The 18841-nt window shown below is 39.5% G+C and overlaps 1 protein-coding gene across 15 annotated transcripts in view; it reads left to right on the forward strand.

Moving 5' to 3' along the window:
• TTLL5 (tubulin tyrosine ligase like 5) overlaps nucleotides 1–18841 on the forward strand; it is a 317823-nt gene that overhangs the window by 100932 nt on the left and 198050 nt on the right. For all 15 annotated transcript variants that reach the window (XM_027552476.1, XM_027552486.1, XM_027552477.1 and 12 more), the window contains 6 exons: nucleotides 5303–5460; nucleotides 6396–6702; nucleotides 11898–12018; nucleotides 14593–14739; nucleotides 15838–15941; nucleotides 18484–18611. In XM_027552476.1, coding sequence (XP_027408277.1) covers nucleotides 5303–5460; nucleotides 6396–6702; nucleotides 11898–12018; nucleotides 14593–14739; nucleotides 15838–15941; nucleotides 18484–18611 — 965 coding nt within the window. The remainder of the gene's footprint in view (nucleotides 1–5302; nucleotides 5461–6395; nucleotides 6703–11897; nucleotides 12019–14592; nucleotides 14740–15837; nucleotides 15942–18483; nucleotides 18612–18841) is intronic.

Raw genomic sequence — 18841 nt, forward strand, 5'->3', positions numbered from 1 at the left:
TTGGCATACCTGGGGCATACAGGTATGGGACTTTGTACCATATAGCACTGAGCAGAACTACTTGCAGTTTACCTTGGAACTAGAAGTGTGCAAAATATCTGTGGCTCTTAATTTTGGCAGAAGAGAGGAAGGGCTTAGAAGAATGACTGGGGTGGCCTTGCCCAACTGAAAACTGCAGCCAGAATAAGAACTCTCAACCCTAAATACATGCCTTTCAGTTTGAGAGATTGCATACATCCCCTTTGTGCTGTTTCTCTTCAAAAAACACAGTGATAATAAGAAAGAAACTCCTATATTTAGCTTTTTCTTTTGCATTTAAGAATTTAAGATAAATTTGGTTTTCTCATCCAAATCTTTTGAAGCATAAATCTGATTTTTCTTTAAAGGAGGAAAATATGATAGCCATTTAATTTAGGGAAAACTGAGAAAAATAAACTTTTATAGTTTGTTTCTAAATGAAAGTCATGCTTAGCTTATAAATTTTCTCCAGTTATTAGTCAAGGAATACATTTCATAGATATACTACTGTCAATTTAGAAATTAGGGGAAAAAACTTCAACAACAAGAATATTTATTTAAACGTTGGTGGGTTTTGTTCTTTAGGACATTTTATGTGTCATCAGAACTGGTTTTCTGGTGGTATATAAGCAAATAAAAGGTAGCCTATGAAAACCTTATGCTGAAGCATGAAACAAATCTTAATTCATTTAAAAAAATTAAAATTATTAAGAGTATGTTCTTTGACTGCAATGAAGTTAGAAATCAATAACAATAGAAAATATCCAGATATTTTGGAATTAAACAACACATTTCTAACTAATCAATGGCTCAAAGAAGAACTCATGAGGAAAATTCAAAACGATCATGAAAATAGAACATTAAAATGTGTGAGGTGCAGCCAAAGTACTGTTTGCTTGTGTGTGTTTGGGGCGGGGGCGTGTGATTTATAACTTTAATACTTGTACTAGGAAACAGGACTAGATCACTGATCTAATGTTCACTTTTATGAAACTAGGAAATGAAGAGTGACCAAAAGTAAGTTGAAGAAAAAAAATGATAAAGGGCAGACCAATTAAATACAAGACAAACAATAAAGAAAATTAATAAAAATCCAATAGCAGAATTGATAAACTCTTAAGTAGATTTATCTAGAAAAAAGAGAAAACACTGATTGCCAATGTCAGATAGTAAAGTGGGGCTATCACTATGGATCCTACAGACATAAAAAGAATATTATGGGAATATTATTATTATTAACAACCTGATTTCACTATTTTGACAACCTGAATGAAATGTCTGAATTCCCTGTGGGGAGAGAACTCTCAGTAAAACTGATACAAACTGAAATAGAAATTTTGAATAGCCCTATGCTTAATCAGAATATTGAATTTATAAAAAAAAAAAAAAAACTTTCCTACAAAGCACACTGCAAGTCATTTCACTGGTGAATTGTATCAATATTTGAGGAAGAACATATACCAGTCTTAAAGAAATTCTTTCCAAAAAAATAGGCAAGGGTTCTTCCCAATTCATTTTATGATACCAGAAGTGTATGGCATGAAAACTTGACAAAAACATTTTAAAAAATTATAGGCTTATATCTACATGAACATAGACACAAATTTCTTAAAAGAATAATAGCAAATAGAGTTGATTAGTATATGAAAAGGATAATACAGATGGCTAAAGTGAGATTTTCCCCAGTAAGGCACAGTTGGTTTAAGGTTTGAGAATTAGTCAATTTAATTTCCTATATATTAAATAAAGGGGAAAAAAACCCAATGATCATTTTATTAGCTGCAAAAAGACCCCAAACAACCCACATATGTTGAATTGATAAAATTAAATACATGTTATGAGAAAAATTCTTAGTAAATCAGGCATAGAAGAGAACTTCAATCTGATAAAGGCCTTCTATGAAAAACCTAATTCTAATGTCAAACTGAAATATTGAAGGCTTTACCCCTATGATTAGTAATTAGGCAAGATGTCTGCTCTTACCACTTGTATTTCCTTTATGGTAGAGTTCCTAAACAGTACAGTAAAATGAGGGATAGAAAAAGAAATAAGAGGTATACAGATTAGAAATGAAGAGGTTAAAATCTTTCCTCTTAGATGACATGATCAGGTTAGTAGAAAATTCTAAGGCATATACAGAATGATTATAAGAACTTACAAGTGCTCTTAGCAAGGTCTTGGCATATAAGGTCAAAATTCTTAGGGGTAAATTTTACAACTATGCTTACTATCTATATATTAAAAACTCCGGAATGTTACTTAAAGAGACTAAAGAAGATCTAAATAAGTACAGTGATATGTCATGTTCATGGTTTAGAAAACTTAATATTGTAAGCATTCATTCTCCACAAAATGATCTAAAGAATATTGTAGTAATTTTTTGGTGGAAATTGACCAACTGTTTTTTGTTTTTTTTTTTTCAGTGTATTTAAAAATGCAGAGGAGTTAGAATATCCAAAGTAATCTTGAAAAAGACCTAAAGTACCTGACTTAAAGGAATATTATGCTGTAGTAATGAAAACTTACAAATTTATCAGTGAAACAGAATAAAAAGCCCAGAAATGGGCCCTTATGACTTTAAACAAGAGGCCTAACGTAATCCAATGGGGAAAGGAAACTTGGAAACTTTTTAACAGATGGGGGTGAAACTGGATATTGTATTTTAAAAAATGAACCTCAACCTCTATTGCCCACAAAAATTATAGGTGATTCATAGACATAGACATAAAAAATATTGCTATAAAACTTTGTGAGTGAAATTATCTTTGTAACTTTGGGCTTGGCAGAAGTTTTTAGATATGACACAGAAAGCAGTAAGCAAAAAGGAAAAAAATGATAAGTTAAATTTCCTCAATAATAAAAATTTTGTTTATTAAAAACACTTTTAAGAAAATTATTAGGCAAGCCATAGTTTTGATCCATCTCAAAAATATGCTAATAAATGAGTTCATACTATATTATTCTATTTTTATGAAGTTGTAGGACAGGTAAATCCAAAACGTGATGAAAAAATTCAGAACAGTTTCCTTGAGGAGTATGAGGGAGGGGTTTACTAGGAAGGGATGTGAGGACTTTCTGAGGAGGTAGAATGTTAGAATTTGGGTTGCATAGCTCTAGGTCTTATCAAATGGACATATGGACATTTAATATTTGGGTATTTCACTGTATATTATTTTTAGGTTACAGAAAAGAGAAGGGAAAAAAGTTCAAAGCCCTATAAAGCAAATATTGACCTCTAGATCCCAATAATTTCATCAGTTAAGTGTTTAGGAGTGAAGTGCATTGATGTCTTTGTGCAACTTTGAAATGCTTAAAAAATTAAGTGGATTGGTATTTGGATAGAAAAAGAGAAGATTAAATATATATGTGATGAAATAAATATAGTAAAATATTCATTGTAGAAACTGGCCAGTGGGTATACAGATGTTCACTGTATAATTCTATTTAAATATTTCATAAAATGTTAGAAAGATAAAAGGAAATAGATGTAGATAAAAGCTATTACAATTTATTTATAAGGAGTTCAATTGTTTATTAAATCAGAAGTATTTATAGTATGTTGGGTGTATGCTGAGCAGTCTCAGAAGTGTCACTGACCAGTGAGAAAAGACAAGCGCGGGCCTTGCCCTCAGAGAACTATACACACAGTTCTGTCTCCTCCCCCAGCGCTCCCTACTGCCATGCCTTGTAATAGTGGTGAGTTGTATGTCTGTTCAGGGTTCCTTAGAAGCTTATAGTTGTTATTTTAAACATCAGATTTGTTTTATTTTCTTTATTATTTAATTATCTAAAACCATTTTCACAACTGTGTGTGGGGGGCTAACATTCAGTTGTTGAGATTATGATAAACTGGGGTTGAACAATTTTTAAAAGTTTATTAATTTGCTTCCCTTTTCTGCCCCCGGTGTCAGGACATTTCCAGTTCTTAGCTCAATTTCCTGCTCTAGAGAGGAGGCCTTCAAAATATTTATGTCCAAACTATCCAACCAGAAATCCCTAGAAGTCTTAAATAGACCAGAAGACACAGCCTTTCTATCATACTCAGGGACTGAAAACTCCTAGGGGAATGACGATGAATTATGACCTCAAAGTGGTCCTCAACCTTTTGGTACCGGGGCGGGTTTTGGGGAAGGTGATTTTTCCGTAGGTGGGGTAGAGGGGATTGTTTGGGGATGATTCTGGTGCATTGCATTGATTGTGCACTTTGTTTCTATTGTTATTATGTGGGCCCCACCCCAGATCATCAGGCATTAGACCCCCGAGATTGGCGAGCCCTGTTCTAAAGAGTTCACAAGAGAGAGAGTTCAGAGCCAACCAGTTAGATCTTGAGTTCTGGGTGCACAGCATTGGCTGCCTGCTTTCCAACACTAATGTGGATACATCTTTTCTGACTTGGTGACCCAAGAACCCTGTCTCTCTTTGGTGACCTGGATTTCTCTGCCTGTCCTATACTCTGCCCAGTCCTTGTGTGGAGGGCTGATGATGCCTGTCACTTCCCTAATTTTATGATTTTTCTGATGCCTAGTGTAGCTGTGGCTGTCCCTCTCCCCATCCGTGACCTGATTGAATTTGGCATTGTCCCCCATCTGTTGCCTTCCCTTGTCTGTGCCTCTCACCCTAACTCCTGACCTGTGCTCAACACCGGGGGAGTCCCTGCCACCTCTCCCCAGCTCCTCCTCTAACTCAGTGTGCTCCGAGGGAGACGTCCCTCCTGTTGGAGTGCTTGAGACTTAACGCGTCCCAAGATCATAGTGACTTTTCACAAGGACGCTCTCTGCCCGTGAGTCTCATTCAGGTCTGTCCTGCTCTCATCACAGATTATCAGCTCTTTCCTCAACAGCTGCTAAATCTGTATTCGTTAAATACTGCCTACTTCAAAAGAACGTTGGTATCATTCTAAGTTATAATGAATAAATAGTAAGTGCACCTCTGGCCGTCCCTCAGCTTAAGAACCGAAGTGTTGCCAGTGTCTCAAGTCATCCTAGGCTTGGGAGTTGGTAGCACTTTATGGGCTCTGCGCTGAATAGTCAGCCCGTATTGTTGGATAGATAAAAATGCTTAACCATTGTCTTCAGACATATTTTTTTTCACAACATTTAACAAATTCAGATAGGCCATTAGTGAAATTTTAACGTAGATTCCAATATTCCCATTTATTGGCCAGACATTTCAGAACTCATGAGAGTAACCATGCCTGGTCTGACATCATGACAGAGTTCTATCAAGCTTAGTCTTGAATAAAAGAACTTCTGAAAGTTCTAGCTGCCATGTTTTTTCCTCACAGGATGGCGATTGATGGAGCACCAGAACTGAAGGTAGAGAGTATGAATTCAAGGGCCAAGCTGCACGCTGCTCTCTATGAGAGGAAGCTCCTGTCTCTGGAGGTGCGAAAACGTAGACGACGGAGTGGCAGATTAAGGGCAATGAGGCCAAAATACCCAGGTACCTGCCGGGGAGCCTTCACCAAGCTCCAATATCTGTGTCCTGTCAGACTGATGTAATCAGCTTCTTAACTAGTACTTAATGAATCAGGACTTCCCTGATCACATACGCTTACTTTTTTTTTTTTTGATATATATACTCTTTTCCTCTGAAACTCATTTCAAAAAAATCATTCTTCCATTCTATAATATTTGTGTTGAAGACTATCTGAAGCACACACATGTGGGCTTTTGCTCTTATTCCAGCATCATTTTGCTACCTGATACTTAGCTTAAGTTCAGTGGAATCCCCGAGCATTCTTATTTGGAGTTTTCATGATTAGGTATGAAGTCCAATTTATCCTTTGGCATTTGCTGAATGGTGTAAGTATTTTAAACACAAACAGAAAAGGGGGAATTTCTTTCTCTCCCAGAATCTCCCATGTTATAGATCTATTTGTCACTGACAAATTGACTTCTCTTTCTCCCTCCTCCTTTTGTTTGTTGAGTGCCTGTGTCAGCCACATTAGTCACTGCAGTTTTACTGACAGATAAAAAAAGCCGTGGCCCTTGTCTTCAAAGACCTGCCAAAGCCGTGAAGGAGAAGGAGAATGGATAAACAAAGGGTGGAAAGATATCCCCCTGCTCTGTGTACCTCCATGAAAAGCATCCCTCTAGACACTTTTAACACACTGTTGGGATCGCTAAAAAGTTTTCTGCCTAGAGATGTGAGACAGCCATTGGTATTGTGATGAGAAGCATCGTCTCTAATGAAGATCATTAGTAGGTTTTTAGAAGGTATAAGATTGGAGAGGGGCGTGTGTGTGCTGTTAACATGGTGCATTATTTGCCATCCGATTTAGAAATGGGTTTTTACTAAAAGGATAAAAGGAAGGTATTGGGAGAGAGGAAAATTTAATCCTTTTTTCAGCAACATTAGTGATTCTTCGCATTTAGTGATTACCCAACCAGCTGAAATGAATGTTAAAACTGAGACAGAGAGTGAAGAAGAGGAAGAAGTTGCATTAGATAATGAAGATGAAGAACAGGAAGCTTACCAGGAGGAGTCTGCAGGGTCCCTTGGAGAAAATCAAGCCAAATACACACCCTCACTGACTGTTATGATAGAAAATTCACCCAAAGAAAATGCCGTGAAGGTTCCTGAGTGGAATAACAAAGGTGAACAATGCTGCAAAATTGAAACTCAGGAGCCAGAGCCTAAATTTAACCTGATGCAGATCCTGCAAGATAATGGCAATCTTAGGTATGTATCTTTCCTAATTATTCTGGTAAAACCGAAAGCAGGTCATTTGTACTGTGCACCAGGGTATTGTGCTAGTGGCTTTATAGCCATTTTTCATTTTTTATGCACAGGATTCCTATGAATTAATGAATGTGATTTGATATTATTGTTATCAAGGAAACTGGGCCTTAGAGAAGTTGCTTGTCCAAGGTCTGGAGCTATGAATCAAACCCAGGTCTTACTAGCTTAACAAATATTTTGGGGGTTTTAGTATCAATGACTTAGAAGTACAAGGTGACCCAAGACAAGGAGCTCAAATCAGCTCATGGCTTAGTGTGGGGACACTTAAAGAGAGGGGGCTCTGACCCCAGTATGGACAAAGGGCTCTTTAGGACCCAGGAAAGGGAGTGACTGGTCTTGCCTGGGAGGGCTAGGGAGAGGTTAGGGAGGAGACAAGATCTGAACCAGGACTTGACGGATGAGTAGGCTTTCAGGATTTGGGAGATGACAGCTAAGTGTGGGAGTGCTAGTAGAGGGAATAAAGGCGCAGAGGGTGATGGTACAGTCGTTCATTCAGTCCCTTGACAAATATTTACTGGGTGATGGTACAGTCGTTCATTCAGTCCCTTGACAAATATTTACTGAGTACCTGCTCTATATCAGGAATTGTGCCAGACTGTGTAATGTTACAGTAGAGACCAAGACAGGCTCGTGAAAGTTGCAGGTTAGGGGGGAAGGCTGACAGTAAACGAAGAAACAAGGAAATTTCAAGCAATAAGAAGTGCTGTGTAGACAATAAAATAGGGTATGGTATTAGACTGCAATAGGGCAGAAATTTCTTTAGATTATGGTGCTTCAGACATGGAGAGGTAACCTTTAGGGTGAGTCCTGAATGATGAGGAGGAGTAAATCATGTGAATATTAGGTGGCAGAATATTCCAGGCAGAGCAGCAAGTATAAAAACCCTGCAATTGAAATGAGCTTGGCAAGTCTGAGGAATATAGATTAGTGGTGTGGAGTTATGTGGAGAAAAGGGTGTGGTAAGAAGTGAGACTAAAAAATTGGATGTCATTTGATCATAAAGGGCCATAGAGGAGCCTGGACTTTTTTCTAGATAATTTTTAAGCAGATGAGTGATATCGTCAGATCTTGATTTAGGAAGTAAATTCTGGTCGCATTGTGGGGTAGTGATTGATAAGAGGAGAAGTAAGGGTAAAGATCGAAGGCAGGAGGAGAAGGGGATGACAGAGGATGAGATGGTTGGATGGCATCACCAGCTCAATAGACATAAGTTTCAGCAAGCTCTGGGAGATGATGAAGGACAGGGAAGCCTGGTGTGCTGCAGTCCATGGGGTCGGAAAGAGTCAGACACGACTGAACAGCGACAAAGGGTAGAGCACTGAGTTAGGGGCTGTTCAAGTAGCCCAGAGCCGGGAAGATGAAGGCCCTATCAGAGCAATGGCTATAGGAGTGAAGAGGATGGGATGGAGTTAATGAAATTTGCAAGTTAAAGTTGCTAGGGCTTGGTCTTTGTGGATGTAAGAACCCCACAGAGCCTATATTTTTGCAAATTTGGTCACGTGATATTGCAGCCAGTCAATATAAGGAGCACAGGAGTTTGTTTCATGATAAAAATAATGTGTTTTGTTTGGGACACAGTGAGGTGGAAGAGCTCCAGGGTGAAAATGTTCAGTAGATAGGTGAAAATACAGCTTTGTAAGTCGGAGTTGAATAGGGCTGTACAGCTTCAGAGTGGATGAACTTGTTTATTTCAGTTTAGTTCGGTAAACATGGACAATGAGAAAAGGAAGAGAATTGAGGCCTGGAGAAAACCAACATTCTATAGTAAGAGATCAGGAAATAGCAGTTAGAGAGATGGCTATAAAAGTGGGAGGATACAGGGTGGTAAGCTACAAGAAGAGAGTTTCAAGCTAAAGAGTGAGTGCCTCGGGCAGCCCAGTTTAGAATGAGGCCTCTGAACAGTCTCTTGCATTTATGACATGGGTGTGGACTTTGTGGATAGAAGAGAAACTGAGCTGAGTAAATAGGAAAGCAAGTGTGAAATGGCTTTTTCAGAGGGTTTGACAATGAATGAAAGGAAGGTGAGAACTCATCAGAGAGCAGGCTAAGAGAAAAAAGATTTCTTAAGATAGGGATTCTGGAGCTGATTTATACATTAGGGGGAGGATTTGATGGTAAAAGAATGAAAGATACATACAGGAATGGATATATTGTCGTATAGGAAGGTAGAAAGAGGCCAGTGGAGGGGTGCCTCGCCATCTTAAGTCAGAAAGAAAGTACTAGGCGTGCGACCATGCCCAGTCATGTCCAACTCTTTGTGACCCCATGGACTGCAGCCCACCAGGCTCCTTTGTCCATGGAATTGTACAGGCAAAAATACTGGAGTGGGTTGCCATTTCCTACCCCAGGGGATCTTCCTGATCCAGGGATTGAACCCCCGTCTCTAATGTCCTTTGCACTGGGAGGCAGATTCTTTACCACTGAGCTGCCTGGGAAGCCCCTAAAGCACTGTGGGTTGAATGCAATGATTAGAAGTTAAAGAGTCAGGAAGTGTAAGTGTTCACGCACAATGGCCTTTATTTTCTAAGCTAGAGGTCACTTCTTAAAGCGCAAGGCTGGAGGGTGCTGTTGGTGTTTAGGGGGTTGGAGGGTAGGTTGAGGTTTGGAGTGGTGCGTGGAGAATGAGCATGGCTCCATTAGTGGAGAGCACACTGAGCTCTGTCAGAAGACTTGGCTGTGACTTTTCATTGCTTACCAGCTGACTGTGTGATCACGGGCAAGTCAGCATGTCTCAGTTTTCTTTTCCATTAGGCCAAGTGATCAGGTTAGACATGGACAGGTTTTTCAGACTGGGCTCTCTAGAGGGGAAAGAAGAATCCACTGAATGAAATGGAACATTTCAAAACCACTGAATTATATTCTAAGGTCCTTTTCAGCAGTAACATTCTACTTAGATGTTGTAGAAATAAATTAGTTACTCCTAAATCTCACACATCTCACTTTCAATGAGTAAGCTGTTATAATTGCAGGGTGTGTTCGTATAAATCAGTGGTTTTCAAATTCTGTTCCCCTGAGCTGCCTCTCATTGTATGGGATATCTCAGCGGCTACTGAGGGATCTGAGGGGTGGTCCGTGGCAAGGCTTCAAGACTCCAAGCCCCAGCCCACTAGTTGTATATTTTGTATCCTGAGGATCTACAAAGGCTTTTGTGTTTTAAAAATAGATTTCTCCAGTGTAAATCATTCTAGCATTTTGGCTTGTTTGTTGCAGATTTCTAGCTGACCAGTATCTCCAACACCTTAGGGCACAACCTCAGGATTAACATCTCACAGATCTCTGTAGTAAGGTTTGTTGTTGTTGTTTAGCTACGAAGTCATCACCAACTCTTTTGTGACCCCATGGAAGTTCTCTTAGTGAGGTTTTTAGAAATGGAAAACTCAAAACTTGTTCGTTTGATTTACAACAATGATATGCCACAAAATAATGATTGAAATCTCAACTTCCAAGCAATAATTCCTTTATCCAAAGACTTCTGTATTTTAATATTAGAGGAATAATCGATAAAATTGGGTATGCTGCTACATTTGCAGGTATCTGAAACATGACACTTGTAGCTCATTATATTGCAAGTGAATTTGTTGGCCAAAGTGGAGAGGTTTTTTGTTTGTTTTTTTTTTTTTCCCCTTCACTTTGACTTGAAAATAATTTGTTGGAGGGAAAGCTTATGGGAATGGTTGAGAGGAAAGTGATATATGGTCTCCAGAACAAGGATTTTAAGTGTGGCCTTGATGAGAAACGTTTGAAAATACACATTTCAAAATCATATTGTGCTCCCCTACGCTGCTCTTACTAGTGACGAAGGTGCAGCTTTGTGTTTCACAAACACAAGATCTGCTTGAAAGGCAGATCTACCTCTGTCCCTTCCGACACACACACACAAGCTAGACAGAGACCCTCTAGGATTTCCAGTTTACTCTGGACCAGTCCTTCGTCCTGACCTTGGGGAACAGTGAGTAGAGAGCATTCAGTGACGGCATGTGTGAAAAGTGTAAACAGAGCTTGTGTTGGGCTCTAATCCTCACTGACGTACTTTTGGCTAGTATGTCAGAAGGCCGAGCAGCTGAAGTAACCAAAAGCTCTCCTGAAGGAAAACAGATCTCCCGCAGTTCGCAGCTGAAGTGAAAGTCACCAGTGGTTTCTTGGTACTTCTGTCCGCTGAAGGCTAGCTTGGTCAGATTCCCTTGTTGCCTGCCTAGGGCCCCAGCGGAAGTCAGCGGGGTTCTTCAGCGTTGTTGCTGAGGTGCTCTGTACTGAATGTACACGTGTCTTTTTCCCACCAAACATCTGGGCTCGTCCTAGCCCGTCAGTGCCTCTGCGCCAGACTCTGTTGGATCTCGCTCATTTGTTCTGGGCTCCAGCCACTCCCGTCTTGCAGTTGAGAAAAAAGCCTGACCTTAAAATTTGGTCTCAAAAGTTCCTTCGTAAGATTTATCTCTTTGCAGCTTTGGAGGATTTCGCACACCCAGAATCAGTTGCCATAACAAAAGCCATCCTTTTGTAGTAACTGAACTGAACTGAACTGAAAGGGTCCATGGCACTAGTGGTAAAGAAGCCGCCTGCCAGTGCATGATACGTAAGAGACGCAGGTTGGATCCCTGGGTTGGGAAGACCCCCTGGAGGAGGGCGTGGCAACCCACTCCAGTGTTCTTGTCTGGAGAATCCCATGAACAGAGGAGCCTGGTGGGCTACAGCCCAGGGGGTCACATAGAGTCGGACACGACAAAAGTGACGGGACTCACATAAGCACAAAGGCAGAAAAGCCTTTCTGTATCAATACAAAGGTTCTTACGAAAAGTTAGTACTTTCCTGTCCATTTCCTCAAGAAAGTTGTTTAAAAGTTCAAAGAGATAAGAGTAGAAAAGATGAATCTCTTTTCTTGTTTGATTTTTTTTCCCCCATGTGGCAATAATGAGAAAATAAGTAGAATTCTTCATCTCTCATTCTTTAAATAGAAAAAGCAGAAATCTCATGTGCTGGGAAGAAGGAATCTTTATTCAGTGACTGTATGATGGGCTTCATTTTTCGTAGCCATCCTAATAGAAGGATCCTCAAAGGCCACATTGAGAAAGGCAAGCACGCATTTGGTTGGTGCACCATTCTGTCTCATAACGGTGTGTTGTTTTGGATTTCTGTAGCAAAGTGCAGGCCCGAATAGCATTCTCTGCCTATCTCCAGCATGTTCAAATCCGCCTGATGAAAGACAGTGGAAGTCAAACGTTCAGTGCCAGCTGGGCTGCCAAAGAGGATGAACAGATGGTGAGGTTCTTCTTGTTGGAACCTTTTTAGTTTCCCCTTTTTTCTTTCTCTCTATTCCTTCCCTCTCTTTCTCCCTTACCTCCCTCTTTCTTTCTTTATTCCTTTCTTTCTTGGTTCCCTATACTAAGGTACAGAACAGTATACTTCTGGAGAAGGAATCCTTCCACGGTGTAGCTTATAGATTTCTCTTACTTTACTATGAATTAAATCTTGAATCTGGAGCCACGCTTGAATCTGGAGCAATATGCGTTGAGGTGTCCGTTTTCTTCATTCTGAAAATGGAAACTGAGTCCTCATTAGACGTCAGGCCTATGCAAAGCCCTAGAAGAGGATAACAATTTTCAGGGTCCTTTCCCAAGCAGCTTCACATTGTATTAACTCTTTAAGATAGACACTGTCATCCCCATTTTGCGGATGAGGAAACAAAGACCTAGAGAAGGGGGGCCTGCCTGTTGTCCTGTAGCTCGTATGTGGTGAACCTGGAACTTAGACTCAGGTGTTACAGTTGTGCATGATTTCCTTTTGTCCTGTAGCTCGTATGTGGTGAACCTGGAACTTAGACTCAGGTGTTACAGTTGTGCATGATTTCCTTTTGCACTGTTTCCATGGATCGGAAGGCATTTGATTTCTACCCTAAGGCGTGGAGTTACCTCTTTCAAAGTCAACACTTTATCACAGGCCCTCTGAGAATGTACCATCCTCCAGTTAAACTTTTTTTTTCTTTACTAGTTGTTACTTTATAAAGTTCTTAGATTACTGAAAACAAACTTGTGTAATGATTTTTACTATACATAAGTCATTCGAACCTGCCTAAAATTTAATATTCTAGCAAGGTTTTCCTTTTTGGATCAGAATGACAGGAAGCCTCAAGCTCTTTGGAAAGGTCAGTGCTTATAGAAGAAGCCACAGCCATTCTTTACTTTTTTACCATAGAGATCTGTCACTGAAAGGAGAGGGACCTCTAAGTCTGAGAAAGCTGCCTCCTTTGGCCAGCTCACGGTGACCCTACTGTAATTTTCAGTTCTCCGCATATGAGAGGCATACAGTATGCTGGGCTTATTATAAAAACATGATGCATATCCCAGAAAACAACTCGTGAATTTAAAGTAGCCAATGCAACCCAGAGATAAAACTTTGTGTGTTGTGAATAATTCTTCAACCATCAGTGGAAAATGTTAGCTCTGCTCTTTCCAAGTGGAAAATTGAAACTGCCTTTTTGAGAGTCAGTTTGTCTGCTCCACTGTGAAAAAATAATGTTTTAGTATAGCAGCTTAAACCACCCTATAGTAAAGACAGCAGAGTGGAACTATGAAATCCAACCCTCTGGTAATGAGACTATTTCTTTATGTTGGAGTAAATTGGCACGAAAGAACAATGAACCAAAATCAAATTCAAGAAGAAAAGAAAAATAGCTCAGAAGAGAATAACCATTGCAGCTGCTGGCTTAGAATTCACCCAGGATTTCAATGGGGCTTTTAATAGGAATATTTAGGATTATCACTGCAGAACTTAGTATCAATTCTGTGCATTCCCAAATGAAAATCTATCTAGACAGCAAAACCTCACCCATTACCTGGTGATTGTGGCAGTGGTCTTGTTTATGAGGAAGGTGGGTGTAGAATTGCCTTCTCTGATCCAAGTTGAATGATCTGATTGCTATTCAGATTTCAAAATCCTTTGCCCCATCTCAGATGAGATGTATCTCTTCTACCCCTTAATGACTTTTCACTGTGCTCCCCTTGCCAACACACAACTCTAAAAGCATGCTTATTCTTGGGGAAGAAAAAATAAATAAAAAGCTATTGCCTTTCAAGCTTAGTAACAATTCTTTCAGTTTGTCACTAAACGTTTTAAGTCAGGAGTTTCTCCTCTTCACGTTTATCCTTCATTATCCATTCATTCCTTAACCTCTTTGTTCCATTCCCTTTACTGTGCTGAAAGTAGTTGTGGTCATTTCTCAACTCAGCCTCTTGGAAGCTTGTGACATGGGTACCTTCCTGCCTTGGCTTCCATGACACTGTTTTCTCCTGGATTTCTTCGTGCATTTCTAATACTTCTGTCATGGTTTGTTGTTGCTGATTGTTTGTTTTCTGATTCTTCCTCCTCTTTCCTACCTCGAAGTGTCAGTATTTCTGTATTCCTTCTCTGCCTTCTCGTCTTTGATGACTTCCTGTGCTTCCAAGGTTTTAGTTTCTGCTACCTTTGTCTTTTCCTAAGCACTTTTCTCTGATCACCCTATTAGAAGTGATGGCTGCGGTTTGGATTATTGTAGTACTATGTATATATGAGTAGTGGTACTTTTACAGCTATTACTTTATTACATAGATATTTGCATACAGACTTGATTTTTATTTTCTTATTGTCAGCTTATTAAGGGAAGATGCTACATTTGTTTTGTTTTGTTCTTGTCTGGCTGTATTCTTATTATACCTAATATGTTTGCTCTGGGTCTCATTTGTTGGAGAGTGTAGTATACTTCTTCTTAGCTCTCGATTGTATAATCCCCTTGTAGCTTGTCTTCTGTTGCTTAGCACAGTCTCTTCTTTTTCTCCCCAATGACTCTCTAATTTATAGGAGCTAGTGGTTCGTTTCCTCAAGCGAGCATCAAGTAACCTCCAGCACTCACTGAGGATGGTATTACCCAGTCGGAGACTGGCACTTCTGGAACGCAGAAGAATCCTGGCCCACCAGCTGGGTGACTTTATCTCTGTGTACAACAAGGTAGGTGGTTCATCCGTTAGTCCTGTGCTTTGGATCACCACCCACTGTCAGAAACAGGCTAGAAGCCTCTGTCCAGCTGGGTGAAGAGGATCTTTTTCCCTTCTAGCATCATCGTGTGCTGTGTATGACGGTTATGGGGAGTTAGACCTCACTCCTTAACTCAGCTCGTCTGAAAAGCTACTTATTACTTGTGAAGGCCCAGAGGCCATAGTTCACTCTCATGCAGAAGCATATTCCTTTTGAGTGCTGTTGTATCTGAGATGAATCCTGGGCTGTGTGAATTTGCATTGTCATTACTGTGCCTGGAGACAGTGGTGAACTGACTATATGAGAACAAATTTGAACTGTGGATTTAATGGAATGACACAGTCTTGTTTCCTGAGAGAGTTATACTTTGTCCTCTAGAACATTTTAGATAGTGACTTCGTTTTACAACCAAGCCCAGAAAATTGACTATTTAGTGAAACTAGTTGGCAAAGCATCTTTTATCCAAGGGTCTTAGAATACTTTAGAAATGTCATTTTGGAGTGGGAGGAGCTGGGAGTGTGCCCATTTTTCAGAGAGGAAATCTGAGTCCTGGAAATGTAAATAGCTTTTGTGGAATGTGTGGAATGGTCAGTACAAGATCAACACGACAAATCCATAGCTGCATAGCTACTCTAGCTCTGTTGAGAATTTTGTCTTATGTAAGTGAAGAATTTATGCAATTTGGATGCTGCTGTAGAAGTGTCTTCCAAGTCTGAGCTTTCCTCCTCCTAATTGTGACAAAATAACAGTGTCTCTATTGTCATGCTTCAAGTGTGACCACAGACATCAACAAGGTCTTTTTTTTTCACAGGGCTACCTGAGTATATAAGTAAAAACATGATAAAAATTTATGTTTATTCTGCAACTCTGAGTTGGAAACTTTAAAATGTTTCATGAAATGATGGCAGAAAATAATATACCAAGTTTATAGGTGGCCAAAGGACATTGAAGAAGTGGATGTCTTTTCTATAAAGACAAATTGACCCAGTGATAATGAAACCAGATGATGAATTATGCATTTATCAGGAGTCAGTTTTATCTTGTTTTTCTTTGGGATTGGGGACTGGATAGGAAACAGAACAAATGGCTGAAAAGAAATCAAAGAAGAAACTTGAGGAAGAAGAGGAAGATGGGGTGAATTCGGAAAACTTTCAGGAGTTCATCAGACAAGCAAGGTAGAAGACATTCTTCACTAATAAACTAGAATCTTATTCTGTCTTCCACACTGCCCCATTGAATTCCCAATATTCTCTTGTTTCTAACGTGGATGTGAGTACAGTCACTTATAAGAAGAGAAAAAGGTTTCATAGTCTTTGTGTCTCCATATCTCAGCCAGTTATTGGCAGTTGTCATGGTTTCAGTTATCAAAACACTGCTGCTGGGCATCTGGGCTATATTTCTAGACAGCCTTCAAAGTACACACCACTTAAAGTGCTGAGGGAGCACTTTGGAAATTTGAAGTTAGAGGCTTCTAGTGTTTACTGGATCTGAATTTATTCCTGCCCTACTGATGCAGTGGAGATGACCACATTTTGCCTACATTGAGTGGGTTGAGGAGTTGGCAGTTGTTCAGTACTATGAGGGTTATGCCTAATTTATATAAAATAAAACAAGTCCTTCATGCTTAAGGTTAGCCTTTAGGGATGGAAAATATCAACATTCAGCTCTCTATCTTAATACAAATTAGCCAGGCCACTTTGTCCATTTACAGTGTGTTTGCAAAGGAAGAAGTAATAAAGGCATTTAATTTTTAATTTTATAAGACCTGTCCTTTTTCTTAAGTAGAGGGCTGGACAAAACTACTAAAATAAAGCATAAAACATGTGTAAATCTGCCTTAGTTAGTCTTCAGTCATCAAAGTCCCAGTGGGGAGAAAAGCAGTAGAAAATCAACTCTGTTGATTTGTGACGTTAAGTCAGGTGGTGATTTATCAACCACCAACATAGTGTGATCTGTGTGTAATACTCTGTATGCAGCTAATTATAGCCCCAGGATCATGTGCTTAAACGTACAACAAACAAACACATCATTTTATAGGAGTTCATAATTGTGTAATGTTATTTTGTTGACATTCTTAGGTCTTGAGGAATACGGTTGATAAAGCAAGTGTAGAAACAAAGCAAGAAGTAGTTTCTTACCTCAACATTATGCAAATAGCAAAGAAAAAAAGGCTGGATTATGTTCAGAAAATGGCGCTCCTTTTAAAGTTAAAACATTAACTTCTAGTTCTTCCTAGAGATCTTCAAAATCTCTGAAATATAAAAAAAAGAAACTAAAAAGCAACCTTTTAAGAAGTGAAGAGTGTTTCCCCTACCAGGCCTATTTGGCTGCTAAAAATTAATTATACGTACTGTTAACCAGTGATGTCGACTTGGAGATAAAGTATTTTAGAACATATTTACTACTGATGGTGGGTTGTGCTGATGGTTGGAAATATGCAGTAGCATCAGTTCTTTTATTACATTTGAGGTGGGACATGGATACCTGTGTGTGTCAGCGTTGGCAAATTCAGTTTACCCGCAGGAGTCAGGCAGGAAAACATGTTATAAAAAGAGCAGAGAGTAAGACAGGAGGTAGAGAGCAGTTGGTGTCTTGGCCCACCTCGGTCTTTCCCTTTTCTGGGAAGGGCCAAATGAAACACACTGATAGGCAGAGGCGCTCGTCTGTTTGCGCCCTCAGCTTTAGATCTTTGCGGTTTCTCGAGTTGCTTTCTGGTGGCTCTTTGCTGCTTTGGAGACCTTGGAGTTTACCCTGAGATTCACAGAAGCAGTTTCTGGGATTGTCACTGCAGTGTATTCTGAAGCTGGGATATAGGTTCCTTGTAATGATGCAGGAGTATTTTGCTTATTTGAAGGTCACTTATCTGGAATGTTGACAGGCTCTGTGAAAAAAATGCAAAGGCCATTGAGGAGCTGCTACAGGTGTTAAAAAACCCAGACATGATATGTTTACTGCAAGAGTTCTAGTAAACAGGCCCTCTTCTATTTCCTTATGCTTTTCATTTTGTGGGTCTTCATAAAAAATGCATATAATTTGTATATTTGAAGTTACCTAGAGACTGTTTCAATCTCCATTGTATAGATGGTAAGGGAAATCTTCCCTGGATACCCTAGTGAATCTCCTTATTTATGACAAAGTGACTCCTTTAGTGAATATACTCCAATTATCTAGAAGTGGTAGGTGGACAAACTGTCAAGCTCCACATAATAAATATTTCTGACTTAGTGAACTCCATGTGGTCTTTATAGCATATTCTTCTTTAAAAAATGTATAAACCATTCTTAGCTGGGAGCCATGCAGGAACAGACTGCTGATCAGTTGTGGCCCACAGTTGGTTCCTGGTTGACCCCTGATTTAGGACGTAGAACTTTCTGTATTGTAGCTACTGACTACTTGAAATGTGGCTATGTAACCAAGGAAATGGATCTTTAATTTTAATTCATTTAAATATAAATAGTCACATATGACTAGTGGCTACCATATTGGACAGTGCAGATCTAGAAAATTCACTGTGGAATAAATAAAACCTTGTTGTGCTTTAAAATTTTCTGACTACTTCATTTATTTTCCTTTTTAACTACCTATTAATAGGGAGTTTTCAGCTTGTGCTTTTCATTTCCCCCTTCTTCAGCTTACTCCATTTCCATAATAAAGTCTGGTGGAAAGATTTTCCAGAAGAGCTTCCTGTTCTGACCATCCTTTTTCTCCCCATTTCAGTGAGGCTGAACTGGAGGAGGTGTTGACTTTTTATACCCAAAAAAACAAGTCTGCCAGTGTCTTCCTGGGGACGCACTCAAAAAGTTCCAAAAACAGCAACAGTTTTTCTGATAGTGGGGCAAAGGGTGGTAAGTATGTTGGTTAATTAATGAAAAATAAGAACAAGTGAAAAAGTGAGATGTGCAGAGGAGAACCAAAAATAATATGTTGCTAAGCACTAATAGACTCCAAGGTGGTGGAATTTTGTAGTTGTGGGGGTGGGAGAGTGAGGAAGCCGTGTGTTTTTGTCCTAAAAGTGGAAGAGGGTTATGTTCAAACTTTTTTTTTTCCTATGAAAATTAACAGTAGAGAGTTCAAG

Source organism: Bos indicus x Bos taurus, chromosome 10 (assembly GCF_003369695.1).
Source record: "Bos indicus x Bos taurus breed Angus x Brahman F1 hybrid chromosome 10, Bos_hybrid_MaternalHap_v2.0, whole genome shotgun sequence".
NCBI lineage: Eukaryota > Metazoa > Chordata > Mammalia > Artiodactyla > Bovidae > Bos > Bos indicus x Bos taurus.